This window comes from Lagopus muta, chromosome 1, assembly GCF_023343835.1.
Source record: "Lagopus muta isolate bLagMut1 chromosome 1, bLagMut1 primary, whole genome shotgun sequence".
Lineage (NCBI taxonomy): Eukaryota > Metazoa > Chordata > Aves > Galliformes > Phasianidae > Lagopus > Lagopus muta.
The window spans coordinates 13604026-13623730 of NC_064433.1; the positions used below are offsets into that span (position 1 = coordinate 13604026).

A 19705-nucleotide genomic window follows, 5' to 3' on the forward strand; every position below is an offset into this window, starting at 1 on the left:
CCACAGGCCAGCTGTGGGACTGCCGGCCATGCGTTCTCATAGACTAGCCTGAAGAGAAAACACTCCTAATTTACCAGAAAGAATGACAGACCAAAATTACCAACTGCTCCATCATATTCACCCAGTAGTGTCAACTCATACTGAGTGTCTAACTTGACACCTTCGGCTAAATGGCTAAGCATCTCAAAACTAGGCCGACCACATCTGGTGCCCCTGATGCTGTCCTGTACTCTCCTACAAAACATACTGAGATAGATGGAACTTCCCATGAAAGGATATTTCAAATAAATCAAAATGAAAACAAAGCATTTGCTTGAGTCAAATATCCCTAAAAATAAACGCTGTCCACTGATCTTGTCCAATTCTACTATCCAAATCACATTCCCTTCTAATCACCAGTGGTCTACAATGTGAATTCTGTGTATCAGGCATAACGTGGAAAAAGCTATGACAAAAAGACAGAAAAATTTAAGAGTAAAGTTCAATATTTTCCCCTCAATACACATATTGACCTGTAATTTATTGTAATGCTCTTTTCAACCACAGCTACTAAAAGCAAGCTTTTCACCAGCCAAGGCAAGGTTTGAGACATAGATGTCCCAGAGAAGGGCAAGGGAAGGGAGTCTGGTATACTTCTAGTTTATCATGAGATCTTCACCCCTAAGATAAACATTCTTATTATACACAACAGGCATTTCTGGCCTCAAAAATAAGCATTAAAGAAAACAGTTATTCTATTTCTCAGTACAAATAACAGGAAAAATAATTTGATTTTCTACAATGCGTCTCACGTAGAATATGGAGGAATTTTACTACTTTTCCTTTAACATTCTAAGATAAACTCATCAACCCTCAAAAACTGTTTTTAGACAATTGAGGGAAATCAGGTCTACTGAATACATTAGCTTTTACCTAGTTTATAGGAGCTGGATTTACTAAACAGCAACACAACTTGGAATAGCAATGAGAATGCAATACTTAAAAGTAATCATTCCATATTAAATATCAAAGTAGTTATCAAACAAGTATCTGGTGAATTAAAAATTTGGCAGCCTCAGCCTCACATCTTAAGTCAGCTTGATATTCACACTGTTTTCACATCCAGCTTTGCTTAGAGCCCTGACCGTGACTTAACTCCCTGTTCCCAAGACTGCCAGTCCCCCATTAAAAAGCGACTCTGTAAACCACAGAATGCTGGAAGCACCTACCAGAACTGCTGTGTTATCTTCTCAAGACTGTTGACACAGTGCGTGATTTACAAGCTGATACAGAGCAAGCGCTTCTGTGAAACACCAAGTATACGAGAATCTCTAATTTACATTAGAAAAAAAGAAGCAAAGCTCTTAATCAAATTCTAGTTGAATGTTATTAAAATCCAGGATCAGCATCGTGAGATGCAGAAACCAACCTGCGCTGCTTATATACTAGACATGTAGCCCCAAGCAACAGGACAGAGGTAAAATGATTTTGGATACTCATCTGCAAAGATCATTCTTATTCTTTTGACCTAGATCTCATAATAGTATCACAAAGCTGCTGCTCCCTTTCAAGTTTCCCCTGACACTGCTAAGATTTTTAAACCATTCCCATCTGGGAAGAGATTCTTGGATCTGTCATACTGTGCCGTGTGGCACCACAAAAGGGAACCTGAAAGAAGAGTAAGTTCCTGATTCCTTTAGGACTCCTTGTTTCATAAAATGATGAATTACGACTGCTATACTAAAAAGAAGAAAAAAAAAAAAAAAAAAAAAAAAAGATTTAAGCATCTGAATACATCCAGGTCCAAATCATTACCTTCATTTTGCAACTTAGAGTTACATGGCCTCAACCAGTCAGCAAAGTGATGCCTGAGTATTAGAAAACCTCAAGAGCAAAGCCTCCATTTTAATCACTTGTCCTCTACCTCCATCAGTCTTCTGCTCCTGATTATTTAGGAAAGATGTAAAGTATTGTCCTTCCCAGAGCCCAAAACCCAGCACAGCCTGTAATCCCGTGACTGACACTTGCTCAAGGCAGGTTGAAATAACAAGATTGAAATTCCTCAGGCATCTTAACTCCTGTTTCACAGGCAAGTGAATTACCAAGCCACTCTGTAACCATGAGAACCAGAGCTTTAAAACAGAGCTGTTCACAGCAACGAAGGCAAACACACTGACAATCTGAAGCCCCAGCCTCACCTCGGCATCACACTCAGACCTGCAGATGGCATCGAAGTCTACGGGAAAAGGAGCATTTCCAGCACTCCCATTCCTTCAGCACATTGTACTCCTTGGCTAAGGCATGCCTGCAGCCCCTTCTTCTTTACACTGGGTTACTGGGTTCACAAGTGCTCTTTCCAAATATATGTTCTACTCATTCAATGCAGAATATGAGTTAGTTGTTAACTTCAGTTTCCCAGCTTCTCCCCGCTTATGGGAACAGCACATTAGATAACTCCAGCCTTTTTGCATCTGGACTTAAAGATACCGATCACAGGTGCTTCAGATACTGCAAGTGATCGTCTAAGGAGGTGTTACAAATCAAAGAGCTACCACACTAATTCAGATCAAGTGTCTATCCAGGCCAGTATCATACCACTAGGTGCCAGAAACATAATCAGAGATAAGTACAGAAGTGGCTCTAAATTAGAAAGAACTTCCATGACTGCTTCAGCAAACACCTGCTTGGAAAGTCAGACTGCACCTCTACTACAATATATCTAAGAAGTACTGATGGTTCTACAATTCTATCCCTCTTCAACTCATTACAGCTTGGCCTCTACAACATATGGCGAAGAGTCATTCTGCTGTTCACACTGCATTAAAAAAAAAATAAAATCTTCACATGAAAGTCACTCTCCAGATATCACTGCTTTGTAACAAAAAATGACAACAAGCTACTTGTAATCCACATTCTATACCAGTTATTGCTTTTCGGGCATAACCACAGGACATCCCTTAACCATCCTCATGTATCTGAAAAGCACCAGTCATAAATGAAGCTGTCCAATCCCTTTGATCACCTTTGCTATCCCTACCTTTCAGCAATTTCATGTTCTACTGCATCATTCTGGAGATGGTAAGACGAGAACCACGTGACATAAGCATAAATATCAAGAACTATTTAAACAGTCACATAAATTGTTTAAAATTATTTATAATTAGCTCTCAAAAATAAAAATATTTGTGCAAGAAAAGAAGTGCAAATCTCTTCTACTCAGGGATTTTCTTACTTCGCATATTTAGATGGTTCCTAAATGCCTCCATCATTTCCACTTTCACTGTTTTTAAGTTAGCCTGCTCTTACATTAGTGCTTTTCAACAGTTATATCAGGAACCACACATTTTGCTCTATTAAACTTTCTCTTGCACAGTTGGTCAGAAGGAACCTTAACACAATACTTCTTCCAAGTAACCATGGAATTTCAATCCATAAAGAACAACCTTTTGAGGCAGCTCATGCTTAATGTGTTTCACTCTGTGCTTAAGATAAAGCTCACTCCTACCTCAGTACTCTTCCACTGCTGCAAAGCTCGCTCTCTGCAGCATCACTTCCTGTTCATCACACCTCCAAGGCTGTGTATCACCAGCCCCTTTTCAAACAGAAATACAAGTTCATTTGTGTTACTGTATAATAGTTCCTTTTATTTGTCTTGTTCAAATATAGTTGTCTTGCTGTGTACCTCCCTAACCTACCCCCTCAGCTGCACTTAACTGGCATTCTTTCAATTACTTTCCAAGTGGATCATAATGCTTCATTTTCTTCAGGGAATCAGTTATTCAGAAATAAAACTTGCTATCTTAACGTAGCTCCAGAGCTCCCTGTTGTTCAACAGCACAACCCAGCCTGCTTCAACGCCCGGAGCTCAGCAGGACAAACCCTGGCTGCAGCCTAAGCTTCAGAAGCTGCCTAAAAGGAATTCAGAATTTTACACTGAATCCTTCACAAACAGTTTAGGCAGGGAAGTCACAGAATCATAAAATGGACTGGGTTGAAAAGGACCACAATGATCAGCTACTTTCACTCCCTGCTATGTGCAGGGTCACCAACAACCAGATCAGGCTGCCCAGAGCCACATCCAGCCTGGCCTTGAATGTCTCCAGGGATGGGGCACCCACAACCTCCTTGGGCAACCTGTTCCAGTGCGTCACCACCCTCTGTGTGAAAAACCTCCTCCTAATATCTCACCTAAACCTCCCATCTCAGTTTAAAACCATTCCCCCTTGTCCTATCACTATCCAGTCCTGAACCAAAAGCAGTTCTGTAGAGCAAACAGCTGCTTCTTCCTTACACAGGCTAGAGGAGGAAGGAGGCATCCTGTCCTGCTGACTGCATGCACTGCCCTGCAGATACAGCTCAGTTATGCATTTCCTCTTCTCACCACAACCTCCAAGGCAGCCGGTCACAGGGGCACCACAGCCAAACATCTGCAAACTCAATGCAGCTACCTAGGAGACTCATCTCTTATTACAAACCATACAAACCAATGCAGGTGTTCCAGACTGAATAACATCACATATGGGTGACAGCAGCAGGAGGGCAGCAAGTAGGGAACAACAATCAAGTACAGAAATAACTGGGGAGAATGGGGAGAGAAAACAGAAGAAACAGATCAATGAAGAGATAAAACAAACACGTCCCCAGAGAGAATTTTATTTAGAACCATGAATACAAGAACAGCATCATTATAGAACAGTTTAAAAATTAGCAACAACTGAATTTAATGTCAGAATTTAAGATAGAGATATTGTACCTGACCAGCTCTGACCTCTATCTCAGCAAAAAGCAACAGAAATACTAAATGTTTTTCCTCAGGGATAGGAAAATATAATTGACATTTAGCTATGGAATTCTCACTTCCATTTTCAAAAACTGCAAACGAAGCATTGACAATAGCTGAAGGCAATTGAAGCCCTTGATTCTTTTAGCCTCCTACATTTGAATTATTGATTTGGAATTGACTAGCTTTAGAATTGAGGAAAAAAAAATAAGGCAACAACACTATCAAGAAACACTGCCTCACAGGAGTCAGTTCTGTGGTTTGTCTTTAGCCAACAAATCCAAGATAACATTCCTTTAGCATTAACACCAAGAGACTCCCCAGAATATGACTTCATTACAAAGGACGCCAAACAGAAGTTAAAAACATGCCAGCTGATTTCCTGGACAGAAATAATAGACAGTATTTAAACTTACTCCGTTTTTCTCACAGGACTGCCAAATACCCAGGCTAACTTAAAAATGGTACACAATAACTCAAAAATGTTACTACATTGACAGAGGTTCACTTTGAAATTTACTTGACCATCTTTTCAGCCCAAAACTTACTCACAAAACCTTTTTCTACGGTTAACTTCCTCTTCAACAGATATAGATTGCTGCAATTACTCTCCCTCGTGTGTGCTTCATTACATTATGTTCATCTTCCCAACCAGTTCTCACATATATGATCAGGAAACCATCCAAACAATAGTTTCTAACAACAGAGCTCATCCTAAAGGGTGTGTTACTGATGTACAGAAGGGGGCACAAAAGGAAGAATACTACCTGCTTACAACATGACAGCTGAATTAAAAGGGAGAAATAAGAAAGCAAATGTGAGTCATAAAGACAAAAAGGTACAGACAGAAAAACCAGAAAGCTGGGATTATCACTTCAAATACAGGAAAGCCAATGGTATTTTAAAGGTATGAACACTGCATAGTGGAAAAACAGGTGTAAAGACAATTTTTTTGCTTCAAATCTTTTTTTTTTTTTTCTTTTTTTTTTTTTTTTAAACTACCTAACAAAAAGGGCCCCAATATCAAATTCTCCACTGAAACAGAATCAGTTACTGCTTATTATAGTGCAGGCTATATTACAGAAGTATGAGTTGGACAGAATTACAACTGTATCCGTTAAGAAAATGAAGTGATTATGAATCCAACTGCTATCGATCTATGTTTTTATTATTAACCATCCTATCCCTATCTTTCTGTACAGGACTGAGATCACCTCACCTGCCTTCATTAGATATTGGCATAACTTGGGGTACTAGCCTTCTGAATCCTTCCCAATCCTCTTTAAAAGCACCTAAAAATGAACACAGCCTTTTCTGACAGTCTTCAGCAAACTATTCCAAGTCCAAAAACAAACAAACAAAAACATGGCTCACTGTTGATACAGTTCTTAAATTCTGAATCTAAATTATCATCTTGGTTTTATATCACACCATCTAGGACAGAAAGCTACCACCCTGAGAACCATACAGAGCCAAAACCAATTTTCATTGACCAGCCCTCTTGAGCAGCATTTCTCTCAATACAATTCAACACGTCAGGACGTGAAAGACTGTCTCAAACTCATGCTAGAAGTACATTACACACTGAAGATTTTTCAGGAACCTACAGCTATACGCATTGCTTAAGAACAGCATAAAATCATATTTCAGATCCATGGGGGATGACACCTCCATCCGTAGAGGGGATTCACTGTTTTATTTCTGAATTTGAGAAAGCTTTACTGCACTACAAAAATTGTGAGGTATGACACAGAAGTGATCTTCTGTGGGAAGAAGGGAAAAGCTTCTTTCTTTGTGAGAGCGTTTTCAGGGCAGGCCTGCATCAACAAGCACAGAGGGGCACCTGACAGTATGTTTTAAGTCACCATTTACACTCACAGCCCCTGAACACATTGCAACTGAGAAAGCGACACAAGATTGCCTCCAACTGTGAGAATGTACTGTCATTCTCAAACAGGAATCCTCAGAGGCATACAAAGAGCCTTGGGTCAACTAACAGAACCCATCCAGCAAACAAACACCTAAGTGCACGGAAACTATCTGATGGATGATACTCTTAAGAGAAACCACTTAGTTGTCACAGCGATGATTTTATCCAAGCACAACAAACATTTGAGGAAGCATTAAAACTTTTGTAACTTCCTGACACCAACTATCTAGTCTTCCTCATCCATATCTTGACGGAGGCTTCAAAGAAGGACTAAAATAGTTTTAAGGTTCTATATACATTATTCTGTACACATTTGTGTATATATACAAATTCCATATGTCAGATTACTTTAAGATCTAGTAGTATTTTCTAATAATATATTCACTTTCAAGGGAAGCACGAAAAGGAAGCTAGGTAAGTTTTACAGCTCACTGTCCTCCTCTTAGGCAATCACAGCCAGAGACCAAAGAAAAACAGTTTTCAGTAGATTTACTCTTTCACTGCAGACTTTATGATAGCAAATAGACCAGCATGCAGTGAACGCACTCCAAGCACAGGAATGGTTACAAGCAGCATACATAGTTTGCACTGCTGCCCCATGGTTCATTAGTCAAGACCACTTCTAGCTTGCTGTCTGAAAACACAATAGAAGATAGCAAGCCTTGAAAAACATTAATGAAATTTAGAACAGAAATCAGCTTTAAACAGAAAATCCTTAAGAATAAATTAATAACACAAATGTCGTGTCTGCTCCTCAGCAGGACCAGCACCTCTCCTCTACATGAGGAAACTGAGATCATTCGATCTGATGCAATGATTTCATCTAGCGTTTTCACTGTCTCACATTTCTACTTTAGACACATACCCTTCTACTGTACTTCCTATTGCAGAAAATGCCTGAGAATGAATACTAACTTTAACTGAGAAACACCACGCTGTACAGCAGCAGCAAAAGAACTGCATACCTAGCACACCTGTGAGAACAGATTTCTTACCTAGTTTTACTTCTGTGCTATGTCAAGATACGTAACATTTTCTGCATCCTCTAGCCATTTTTCCCCTTCCCACACAATGAATTGTTAAAATGGCCAAACAGGATATTTAGGACATCATCAAGAAGCCAAGCAATAGGAATGAATTCTTACACACCAACATGAAGGAAAGAATTTAGGTTATCCAAAACTAAACGCTGAACCATCATATTATTTTTGTCAAACCAAATTAAATTCATGATACAATCTGGCATTCTCATTCATTCAATAAAAATTGCCACATATATCTTCAAGCCTTAGTTTAAAAATAGAAGCCAATAACTTCCAGGCTGTATTCATCTTAATAACAAAAGGAAGACTTTCTATTTCAAAACCCACATCCAGGACTTGCCCATAAAATTTATTACCATCCTACTCTATAGTTACAGTTAGTAAAAGTTGAACAAAACAAAATGAGCTGCAGAAGGAGTGGCCCTGTCCTTTGTTTTGAAATTACACCCTAACCACTCATCTCAATACAATTCAAAACAGAAAATGCAGTCACTTTCCTTTCCCAACTAAGGCACTCTTGTTCAAGAGGTTTGTGCTGAGCTACACTCTTTTTATTCAATAGAAATGTTATTTCATCAAATGTAATTATTATAAATGAGATTAAAGTCTCAGGTTCTACACTCACTGCTTAATCAAAAAGGCACAAATCTTGACATCTGTAAGATAATGAATGTGCTGAGGCTTATATGACAATAACTACTTTTAGTGCACAACTCTGCAAATGGATCTTCTGAGCATATGAGAAACTCCGGAGCTATTTCCATTTCAGAAATCAGATGTAGTAGAGATGCGTGATGCTTTCTGTGTACGTTACACCAGAAGTTCAAAAGTAAATGAACATATCTAGTCTAGTAATACACACATGCTACTTTACATCAAAACCTACTTTAGATTCCATTAGATTTCACAAAAAGTCCAGTATCTGCTCTATTATCACATTATAAAGGTGAACATTAGACTGACTCTGCTACTCATGTTCAAACACATCACATCTTCTGCTTAAGTTTCCAAAATCAATCTATGAAATTATTCTTTAAAGAAGATGTCAGTATTATAGCTAGCTAACTAAAATCAACTTCATATCTTTCTGCCAGATCTTTCTGAATGCTGCTCTCTTTAAGAAAGCACAGTGTTAAATACCCAAAGCCTACATATGTGAAGTGGACAAGTAACGATAACTACCGACAGCTGCAGCCCTGTGGTACAGGCAGCTTAATGAAATGTTAGGAAAATTTGATAGAAACAGGAAGGTTAAGTTCCAATTAACTATTTTTAGCAAGAAGGCAAAAGGTTATCAAGAAAGGAAACAAGAGCTGCAATCCTATCAACTTGACATTTTGAATAAACCCCTAAAACCAACATTGAGCAGACGTCTTAAATTTATCCACTCTGGAATAGGGTGTGTATTCAGGATACCCACCTACTACGGCTTCAGACCGCTGGTAGTCAAAAATGAATGAGCAAATGAAACATTTCACATAACATACATATATTGAGACATACTTCTATTTTTACAAAAAAGCAGATGAAAACAGTTTTCATAAGCTCTGCAAGCAAAAAGTAATTAAAGTCACTGTAATACTGTGCAAAGGGATTCAAAAAAATACATTAGCAGTTCGTACACAATGCATACAAGTCCATCTATTATTATCAAAGTCAAGAGCTAGCCATTATTTTTTAATAAGATATTATTCTTTTCCAGTAGTCTGGATGACTGAATGAGAAGTAAGGCCATAGAACCATAGAAAATCCCAAGTTGGAAAAGAAGCTCTAAGATTGAGCCCAGCTCCAGGACCGCCCAAAATTCAACCCCTATGTCTGAGAGCACTGCTCAAACGCTCCTTGAACTCCAGCAGCTCCGCGCCGTGCCCACAGCCCTGGGCAGCCCGTTCCGCGCCCACCGCCCCCTGGTGCAGAGCCTTTCCCGAGCCCCTTTTCCCGCCCCTCCCCTGACGCAGCTCCATGCCGTTCCCTCGGGCCCTGTCGCTGTCACACACAGCAGAGCTCAGCGCTGCCCCTCCGCTCCCTTGAGGAGCTGCAGCCGCCATCAGGCCTCCCCTCGGCTCCTCTGCTCTGGGCTGAGCAAACACAGAGTCCTCAGCCGCTCCTCACACCTTGCCCTCAGAGCCTTCCCCACCTTCATATCCCTCCTTTGGACGCTGTCTAATAGCTTCATGCCCCTCTGATGCTGTGGCACCCACACTGCACCCAGTGCAGGAGGTGAGGCTGCACAGCACAGAGCAGAGCAGGACAAGGCCTCCCCTCGCCCGCTGGCAGTGCTGGGCTGCTGCCCCACAGGGCATCATTGGCCTTTTGGGCTGCCATGGCACACTTCTGGCTCATGCTCAACTTGCCATAAGCCAGAACCCACAGACTGCTTTCCACAGGGCTGCTCTCCTGCCTCTCATCCCGCAGTCAGTACACAGAGCCAGGGGTGCTCCATCCCACATGCAGAACCCAGTGCTCGCTCTTGTTAAGCTTCAGGCGGTTGTGATTCCTCAGATCCACAATTTGTAATTTCTGCTACTATGCATAGTTCTAGATATAGACTTGATTCAAAACAAATTTATTTTCATAACACAATTAATTTACCTTCTACTCTCACTTTTTCAAAAGCAGTCTGGGTTCACCTCCACCAGCTCTCATCACTGACTTAGGGGTCAATACTGAGCAATCCCAGGACTGATTACACAGCCCTCCAAGGCAATCAAGGTCATAACAGACAAAAGGCCACTCAGCATCAAAGAGCACTGCAATTTTTTTTCTCCTTCTTGTGTCATTATCCTAATACCATTCAAACAAAAGCCTGCATGTAAGTTACAATGTGATGTAGCTCCCCTTGCCAATTCTAGAGGAGGAATCCCACAGCTCCTTTGAAGCACATTGTTACCAGCAACAATGGAAGCTGCTCTATAAAGTCTCAACCCAACAGAGAAGGGTATGCCTAAGAACTACAGTTCAAAAACAAAAAAACAAAAACAAGCAAAAAAAACACCCTACTTTTGGTTTGAAACTGAGTAATTCATAATTATGTAATTTGCTACTAGGAACTTGGTACAGAATTTCTACCCCCAAAACAATATTTTCATTTGCAGCTCCAATGCATTTGATGTGTATCAGATAACTGCAGCTCAAGCACACCAGTACGTGCAGCAGCAGTTGGATTTAAAGCAAGGCTAAGAACTGAACAAACCTGACACTTCTGTCAACATTTGTTTTCTCACTTTACTTTGGGATCCTAAACTATTGCACTGTATAGACTAGAATTCTCGCAAGACATTTCCCAAGAAGCACAAAACAGAGTCGGTCTCAATAGTAGAAGAGCAGTTTGAAGAAGAAAAACATAGCAGAAAAGAAGCAACGGCTCCACTGTCTACCACAGCAAAACCACCGTTTCCCGAGGCAACTGAGCAGACTGGGACACCGCATCTGGAACTGCCGACTCAGGATGGCAGCCGGCCAGCAGCCGGCTGTGCTCCCTGATGAAGCAGCAGCCAGTTTCTTCTAACTAAAAAAGCACCAGTTCTGTGCTTACTAACGTGGCTGCGAAAGCAAATTTTTTACAAACTCATTCAGCAAAACATCCCAAGTCAGCCCTGGTTTAAAAAAAAGAGAAGAAAAAAAAAAAAGAATGTACTAAATGTGATCATCTAACTAGAACAAAAATGAATAAACTTGTGGTTAAGACTCATCCAAAAGCTGCAAACGCAATTCCAAACCTACAGTTCCTATAAAATAAGATATATTTGTGTTTTCAAAGCAGCAAAACAAATGTACATAAAGTTACAAACCAACAATCCAAAAGGTGTTGGGAAACAACAGAACCAATTCCATCACAATGTGCCTCCTGTGCACAAAGTTAATTTTCATTGCAGCAATTCCAGCTTCACACAACTGAAAGCAAAAGGATGTTTTTTGCACACCCCTGGACAAAAAAAGCACCAGCAGAACAGGATGTAGGTGAAAGACAACCATTAGAGACCGATGATCACTGTAATGGAATTCCATCCTACAAGGGTTTTACTCATCTCAAAGGGAGATAAAAAACCTGCTCAGCATTTCTAAGAAAACAAACACTGGGATCAGAGGTAACTTATTATTTCCTTCACAGAAATAAAATGGAAAGGCACTCCCCTCTGCATCACGTACTGCACCCCATGGCCACGTCCTTACCCCATCACACACACGTGCCCACCCATCACAGCCAGCTCCCCAGTTCTGAGAGGTGTACAAACACCAGGACCTCCATGAAACAAAAGCAAAGTCAAGAGACAAGGTTGCACATACTGGGTCACTAATAGGGCCTCACTGAACAAAGTACAGTTAAAGCTAGAGAAAGAAGCATGTGATCCTATGGGGAGCAGTTACAAATCAGAGAAAAGTGCAGCAGCATCCCAGGCAGAGGAGCAGTCCAGAGATGTGGGAGTGTTCCTGAACACATGGTAAAAGTCGTATCAGAGAACAAGAAAATGTGGAGGATGACAGGAATGTAAAGGGTTACATGAAGTCAGGAGAAGAAACACAAACTTGTGCCAGTTTCTGCGGGACCAACGGGGTCTGAAGATGCCGACGCGCCATTTCCAGGGCAGGACGTGCCCGCAGGCAGCAATGGTACCGCGGCACCGGGCCGCCCGCAGCCAGACAGCAGGGCCAACCGAGAGACAGACAGCGGAGCCCCAGGCGTACCGTGCGGGGCAGCGCTGTGCGGATGCCGAGCCCTGCACCAGGCGCGATCTCGAGCGGCGCGGGCGGGACGTTATGGGGCGGGAAGCGGAGCGGGAGGGGCACGGGGAGCAGCTGGGGGAGGGAGGCTCCGTCCCGGGCGGCCCAGGCGCTCCGTACTCACTTTTTGTGGGGCGGCGGGTGTTTGTCCCTCCTGCCGGCCGCCGCGGGCTGCTTCGGCCGCCGCCTGCGAGCCTGCAGGGCCAATACTGCCGAGAGGAGAACAACCGAAGTTAGTGTTAGGATGGCCACGCAGCCCCCGGCTGCCACCCCCCGCTTCCCGTCGCGGTACCTTTGCGTGAGTTCATCGAGCCGCACGCTCCCGCCGGGCCCGTGCGAGCACCGCTTCCGACTCGCCTAGCCCAGCCTAGCCCAGCCCAGTCGTGCCCGACCCTGCCCTGCCCCGCCTTCTCGCTTGCCGCCCCGCGTCCGCGCTCCGGGCACCGGCCGGCAGCAGCGACACCCCCGCTGCACGCCGCCTCACAGTGCGCAGGCGCGGCACTGGTGGCGGAGCCGCGGCCGGAAAGGCGGGAGCGGGGCGGGGCGGCGGCAGGTGGCGAAGCGCACCTGAGGGGCGGCGGAGGGGTAGGTGCGTGGTGCGGTGCTGGCGTGTTGCCCCGGCTGTCCTGGTAAATAGACCGGCCCCGCGCCGGGAACTGTTGGGCTTCTCTTGTTTGTATGTACTTCAGTGCGCTGTTCTCAGGGGTGGTGGCCCTGCGCGCCCTCCCAGTCCCGTTTCGTACCACCCCGAAGCATGCAGGGCGGGTAAGAACTGCTCCGTGTCGCAGCAGGCCTGGGGCAGTTCTGACCCCTTCCAGGAGCCGCCGGGGTGCCGTGCGGCCGCTCTGTCAGCTCGCTGAGCGGATGCTGGGCGTTCCTCCCGCCCCCCGCGGCGCCCCCGGCAGCGCCCGCTGTGGCAGCGCAGCGAGGCGCCGTGCCCCGTGTCCGCCCGCCCCCGGCAGCCGCTCGAAGCTAGGTCGGCTTTGGCTTATGGTGAGACTGGGGTCAGGTGCCAGAAGCAATTAACCTCATGGCAAATCCAAGGGAAGTTAGGTGTCCTTCGTTCTGATTCTTACTAAGTTATTTGTCACGAGCAACAGCCCTGCAGGTGTATTCCTTCCTGCAGACCGCGACAGCAGTGCAGTATCTTGGTGCCGACGATGCCAGGTTCCTCTCAGATCTGACCTGATGAAAACTGGCACTTATTTCTGCGGTGCTCAATTTTTGACACTTGTTGTAACTTTGAAATTTGGCATAGTCATAATTTGTAATGATGCTTTATGCAGAGTATGATCTGGGTCACGCCGAAAGCTCCAGTCTGAGTGTGAGGCTGGTGCATCTTCTTGCTTGCCTTCACTTGAGACTGGAATTCAAAGCCATAATAACGAAAGCTAACAGTGAGCAGTCACTAAATTTCAAGAGAGGTGCCTCCCTAAATGGCAAAACAAAGAATCCACAAGGATGAAGATCTAAAAAGAACTGTAGTCAAGGTCTTGTGAGAGTGAAGGGAAGCAGTAATCAGGCATCGTAATTGGATCATAGAGATTTCAACTAGACAGCAAATCGAATGGTTAGTTCAGTGCAGGAATGGGACAGGAAGAGAAATACAAAGCTAGACAACTCAGAGAGGGCAGACCACAATATATAATGCTTTTTTTGTCTGGCTAGAGAGCCCAGTGAACAGAGAACAATAGGACCATGAAGTCCTAATCTTCAGCTCTCCGCTGCCAACATGAGGCACCACAGCTGCATTTCTAAATTAAAAAAAAAAATCTGTTTTCCATCCTCCATCATAAGGAAAGACAAAAAATATATTCCAACTTAATATACTACTCGGGTACCATGCAGTGTTGGTACATTACGCATCTCCTTGGCTGTGGTCTGTCTTTTAGTGATTGGTCAGTGTGATGATAAAGCAACTGAAGAGTATACTGACATTTTGAAGTCCTCCTACTCAAAAAGTATAGGTGCATGAAAATTAATAGTAGTTGAATGTTAGAAAGAAGGTTATAAATCTACCCTTTTTTTCTAGGCTAATTTTAACTCCATTGATTTGGCACTGGTTTGCGTGAATACTTGTGCCTGTACAGATGATGGTAGAAACAAGTAGCTGATAATGTAGAAAATGGTGAGACTGTTTTATTATTTTCAGCAATAATGGCTTAAAGTCATTTCTTAGATTTAGCTGTAAAGCAGAAATCATATTAGGGTCTCAATCTTTTTCTCATCTACTCATGTACAATTCTGTTTACTTCAGTAGGAGATTTGTACGTAGAACTGATTGGAAAATGGGGTCTTAGATAACTACAGTGTGCTTTGCTTACATCAGCAGGGTTAAAAATTCACCAAATCTGGAGTCGGGAAGGAATTTCCCTCATGAGCATAATGTCAGCAACATAATCAGGGCTTGGGAACAATCTGTTAGCGCACAGAGAAGGGATTATGGTAGGACCAGGTGGGTGTATTCCACACAGTCAATCTCTTTCTATTCAATAGGCATATATTTTATGATTGTATTCTTACTGATTTTTGTTGTGATTTTTTTTTTCCTGAAAAGCCACTCAGATAATGCTCAGGCAGGAGTGCAGAAATCCACTGAGACTCTGTATATATTGAGAGGATTACCATTTGCAATTAACTAAATTGGAGAGTAAACTCAGTGGAAGCTATATGTATTTCAGAAAAAAAAAGATATAAAAAAGAGAAACGGTATGCCTCAGACTCTTGAGAATGTACCTCCCTGACAACCCAAGCTGTAAGCAGAAAGTTGCAAAAAGAATTCAAGACGTTGTTACAAGTGGATCTGCACTGAATTACGTTTACTTGAATCCATTAATTCTGTGATTTTCTCCATCCTTATCTCAATATGTGTCTTGTTGTATGTAACTTACCTTTTTCAAAAATAAATGATGAATCAAGAGAGAATACAGACTAAAAAGTAAAATAATGCATTTATAAAATCAATAAACAACATAAAGAACAGTGATCTAGGGCAGAATGCCATTGTTTCTGGCTGTCTCTCTTTGAACACAATATTGGAACAGATGTTTGTTCTATTACCAGGATTACCGTGGGCCTCATGCACAGTGGGGAAGGGCAAGATGAGATTTAGGTGATGCTACCTACCCAGAAAAGAAGAACAACAGATTTACGTGTTCTTAGGTGCAAGCATGGGGGGGGGGGGGGGGAGGAGGAGGAGGGGGAGGATAAGAAAAAATATTTAATTATGGAATGGTGCTTTTACCTCTTTTTAATGTCATTTGCATCAGACATCTGACACCTCACAGGTGTTTGGTTTGTTTCCCTTTCATTCAGCTTTGAAATATCCCTCTTACACAAAAACACATTTACTTCTCAGATATGAATGGAACACATTTGTGCAGAATAGCAGTGGTCCTGAAAACATGATAGTCTGCTTTCTGAGAATAATTCAAAACTCTTCCTTCAGCAGAAGGATGTTGAAAGCTTTTGCCCTGATTACTGAACCAGTTCTTTTCAGATTACTTTTCCCAGTGCGTGCTAGCATGCTGTCTGAATTGCACTTCCTCAGAAATCAGGATATTAACTAATTGTATGCTGCTTTTACACAGAATGGATAAGATAAGAAATAACATGTAAGGCAAAGAGAGAAAAAAAACATGCATGGTGGGAAAAGAGCTCTGTAGAGATAGGAAATTCCCAGTTAAATGGGAGTTCTTATTAACATGCAAGTCCAGACTTCTCATCCTCTCGCCTTTCACGTTTGTCTCTTGTTCCTACAGTTCCCACCCCCATTCCACATTTCTGTAAGTGTGATGCACTTGTGTGTGCATACTAACAATGAGTCTGTCCTTTTGTTCACTTCAAGAATTTTCTGCTGCCAATGTGCTCTTTTTCTTTTTTTCCAACCTCTAGGATGCAGATAAAGCAACACAGAAAACAAATTTACAGATAGGAAGTATTCACCAACAGTGACTAGTAAGCTGTGTTTGATTTTTAAGATGAGAGGACTGTTGGTTCATCACAGCTTGAAAATGACTTCAATTAACAGTAGGAGCAATGAACACATTAAACAAGAAAAGCAGGATTGTTATCTTTGTACCATAACTGGATAAAAATGTAGCAGGAAGCAAGAGTTGGAATTTCTAGAAAGAAAGCAAGAGGTCAGAAATTCCTGAATTTACATTCCTGGCTCATTGACTGATTCGTCATGCTCTCCCTAAAGCAAATTCCAAGACTCAGCTGATTGATTTTCTTCACCTGTAAAATGGTAGAGTGTATGCCAGTTGCAGAGTTAACACTGGTAGAGAATTCTTGTTTATCAAGTATATTGGGATTATTAATGAAAGAAGAAAAATAAGTTCAAAGCAGACCAATTTAAAACCAATTTGACATCAAATTGCAGACTTACCTATGCCCAGAAATAGCTGTTTCAACCCAGATACGTATTGTTCTAGTGTAAAATAGGGCATGAACTGGCATGACTTAACTCAGACCTGAAATAGGATTAAAATAGATTGTAGCAATATTTTTATGATAATATCTATTCTAGGTTTAGTCAATCTAGTGTTGAAATACTCATATTTCTGGGATGACTCACTGACTCCTTTCGTCTTTCATTACTTAAAGCAGGTTTCCAAACACCCTTTCAGTTACACTTCTGTTTCCTGCCTTAACTTACTTCATTAGCTCCCACTCCTCCTGGTTACCGACTCTTTACCCAGCTTGCCCTTCCCATCTCAACCTCCCTCATTTTCTTGCTCCAATTTCTTGACTTTTTTTTTCTGTTTAAATCAGATGGTTTCTTCTTCTGCTGATTAAATGTCAGCAAGGGATGAGAGAGGATCACTGAAAGATTAGTGACTGCTCTCAGTTTCCTTACCAAACACAACATAAGCAATTATAGGGAAGGTTCTTCAACAGTGTAGTTTGGGTTCATGCCTACTATTTCTCTCCAAATCTCGCGCAGTCTAGTCGTGCATGAGAGATTTATCTGAGCATGGAATGCACTAAAGTCTCACGTCTCTATCAAACACATGAAATGCCATTCTACAGAGTCTTATAATTTTGACAAACTTCAGATTTTCATAGGAATGCAAAGCCATATCTTTGATACTAAGGCTTCTTTTTAAGAAATCTCAGCTCCTACTTAAACGTAGAGACTGTCAACCAGCAAGATGAGAATGCATTACATATTAGTTGTAGGGATTACCCTGTTTCCTTGCACTTGGCTCAGACTACACAAACAACAGTCACAATGAAAACTGGGGACAAACTGTAAGCTCAGTATAAGAGCAAGCAGCCGACTCATTTTTGTTGAAGAGCAAAGACTCTTTCTTCCCCACAACCTCCTCTGTACTTTTTCTTGATACGTTTTCACAGCCTTCAAAAAAAAATCAGACACCAGCTGACTAGTAGGATGGTACCATGTTGTGTCAGTAGTGTCCCAGATGCCTCTTCAGCACATCCTTCAGTGTGACATAGCTACAATGCCCTTGCCAGCTCTTCTCTGGGAGACAAATAACCATTGCCCTGCTGTGCTGTATCTCAGGAAGGACAGGACTCCTTTTGAAATGAACTTCTGTCAGTGGGATTGCCAATAAAGAAGCACTAGTCAAGCTGGTTTGCCTGGATATAGGTTGAGAACTTTATCTAGATGGCACAGTATGCTTGCCCTGTTTTGTAGGAAGCCACCGTTTGGTAAATAATGTCTTTGTTACACAGGCAACGTGCATTAACAGCTAGTGATCTGTACAGTGTTGTTTACCATTAAGGTACATAACAGTGCTGCTTTTGCTTAATTAGGCTTGATTACACAAAAAGTAGTCAGGAAACTACTCTGCTAGAGGGACATTTTGAAGAAGTACCTCAGATCTCTTTTAATTTGATCAAAACATCATTTTTTAAAATGCATGGATTGTATCATCATACAGCATGGGATATTTCATCCCGTATGATTAAAATTTTACAAAGTAACAGCAACTGGATCTTACAAAGTGAAATGCCAGTTTCAATAGTCACTAGCATAGCTGGCCTGGTTCATAATATGTCTGAACTAACCATTCAGTTTCATTATGTCTGGATATGCCTATACCATATCTATCCCACATAAAACAGCAACATTAATTTTTTAGAAGCAGAAAGTGCCACAGCTTATCATTAGAATTGAACTGGTTTAGCTTGTTAGCTAACCAGGACTTCCTTCCATCCCTCACAAAGAACACTCATGAATGAATGAACTTTGTTAGATTCATAGCATTGAATAAAGACTAATCATCCACCTCCAGCCACTTGGAATTCCTTGTTCTCCTGCTATAAGACTCATAACAATAAATAACAGTAAAAATATTCTAAACAGTCAGCCATGTTTTCATTCAAAGCACAGAGAACTAATCCACTGCAATTTGGCTTGTGCATTGTTCCTTGGAAATGAATTCATGGGGCTTGAATTTTTTTGGTTTTGATTTAACCATGTTTTACACCCACATTATAGTGACATAAATGACTGTGGTAGGAAATATTCACATGTTTTTGCTTTCAGAGCTGCAAACTTTTATAATAAACTTTAAGAATGTAAATATTGTCACTAAAGATTATGCATTGATTGCAATATTTATTTGATCCAGGCCTTTAAAATCACTACACTGTAAAACTGCATTCATACAATATGTCAGTAACTTGTAAGTACTGGGATTTTTACTCACATTCATGAGCACTCAGTACTTTACTAACCAGTTCATCTAATTACTCTTGTGGTTATATCATCTTTGTCTGTCCTGTTCAAAGCTTTGAACAAGGCTCCCTGGATCTTCTCCCTTTCTCCAAAATAATAGATCAAACATTCAGTTAAAAACCTGCAAATAAGAAAAATACACATTAATCCTATTTGCAGTGAAATTAATAGTAATCTCTCAGAATCACAGAATCACAGAATGGCCAGGGTTGGAAGGGACCTCAAGGATCATAAATCTCCAACCTCCCCGCCCCAGGCAAGGCCACCAACCTCCCCATTTAATACTAGACCAGGCTGCCCAGGGCCCCATCCAAATCTGGCCTTGAACACCTCCAGGGTCGGGGCATATCTCAGTGGTAATAGAAATTTTCATGGCCAGCATGTTACTGTTCTTTGTTTCTAGAATCAGCCTTGTGTTCATATGAAAAAAACACATCTGTCCAAGTGATCTTCCACTTCAGGAACTTATGGTTGGCTGTCATTCTTTAAACTCTGGAATTCCTTATACAGCTGAAGAACCTGACCACGTAATCACAGAA

General features: G+C 41.8%; 1 protein-coding gene across 4 annotated transcripts in view; it reads right to left on the minus strand.

Moving 5' to 3' along the window:
- Positions 1-12909, minus strand: part of SRPK2 (SRSF protein kinase 2) — a 134115-nt gene extending 121206 nt beyond the window's left edge. For 2 of the 4 annotated variants that reach the window (XM_048942491.1, XM_048942499.1), the window contains exons 1-2: positions 12747-12907; positions 12579-12663 (exon numbers count right to left, since the gene is read on the minus strand). In XM_048942491.1, the coding sequence (XP_048798448.1) occupies positions 12579-12663; positions 12747-12762 (101 nt within the window). In that variant the 5' untranslated portion in view covers positions 12763-12907. Of the gene's footprint in view, positions 1-12578; positions 12664-12746 lie in introns of all 4 variants that reach the window. The other 2 variants (XM_048942521.1, XM_048942512.1) reach the window with 2 other exon arrangements.
- Positions 12910-19705: the final 6796 nt, after the last annotated feature.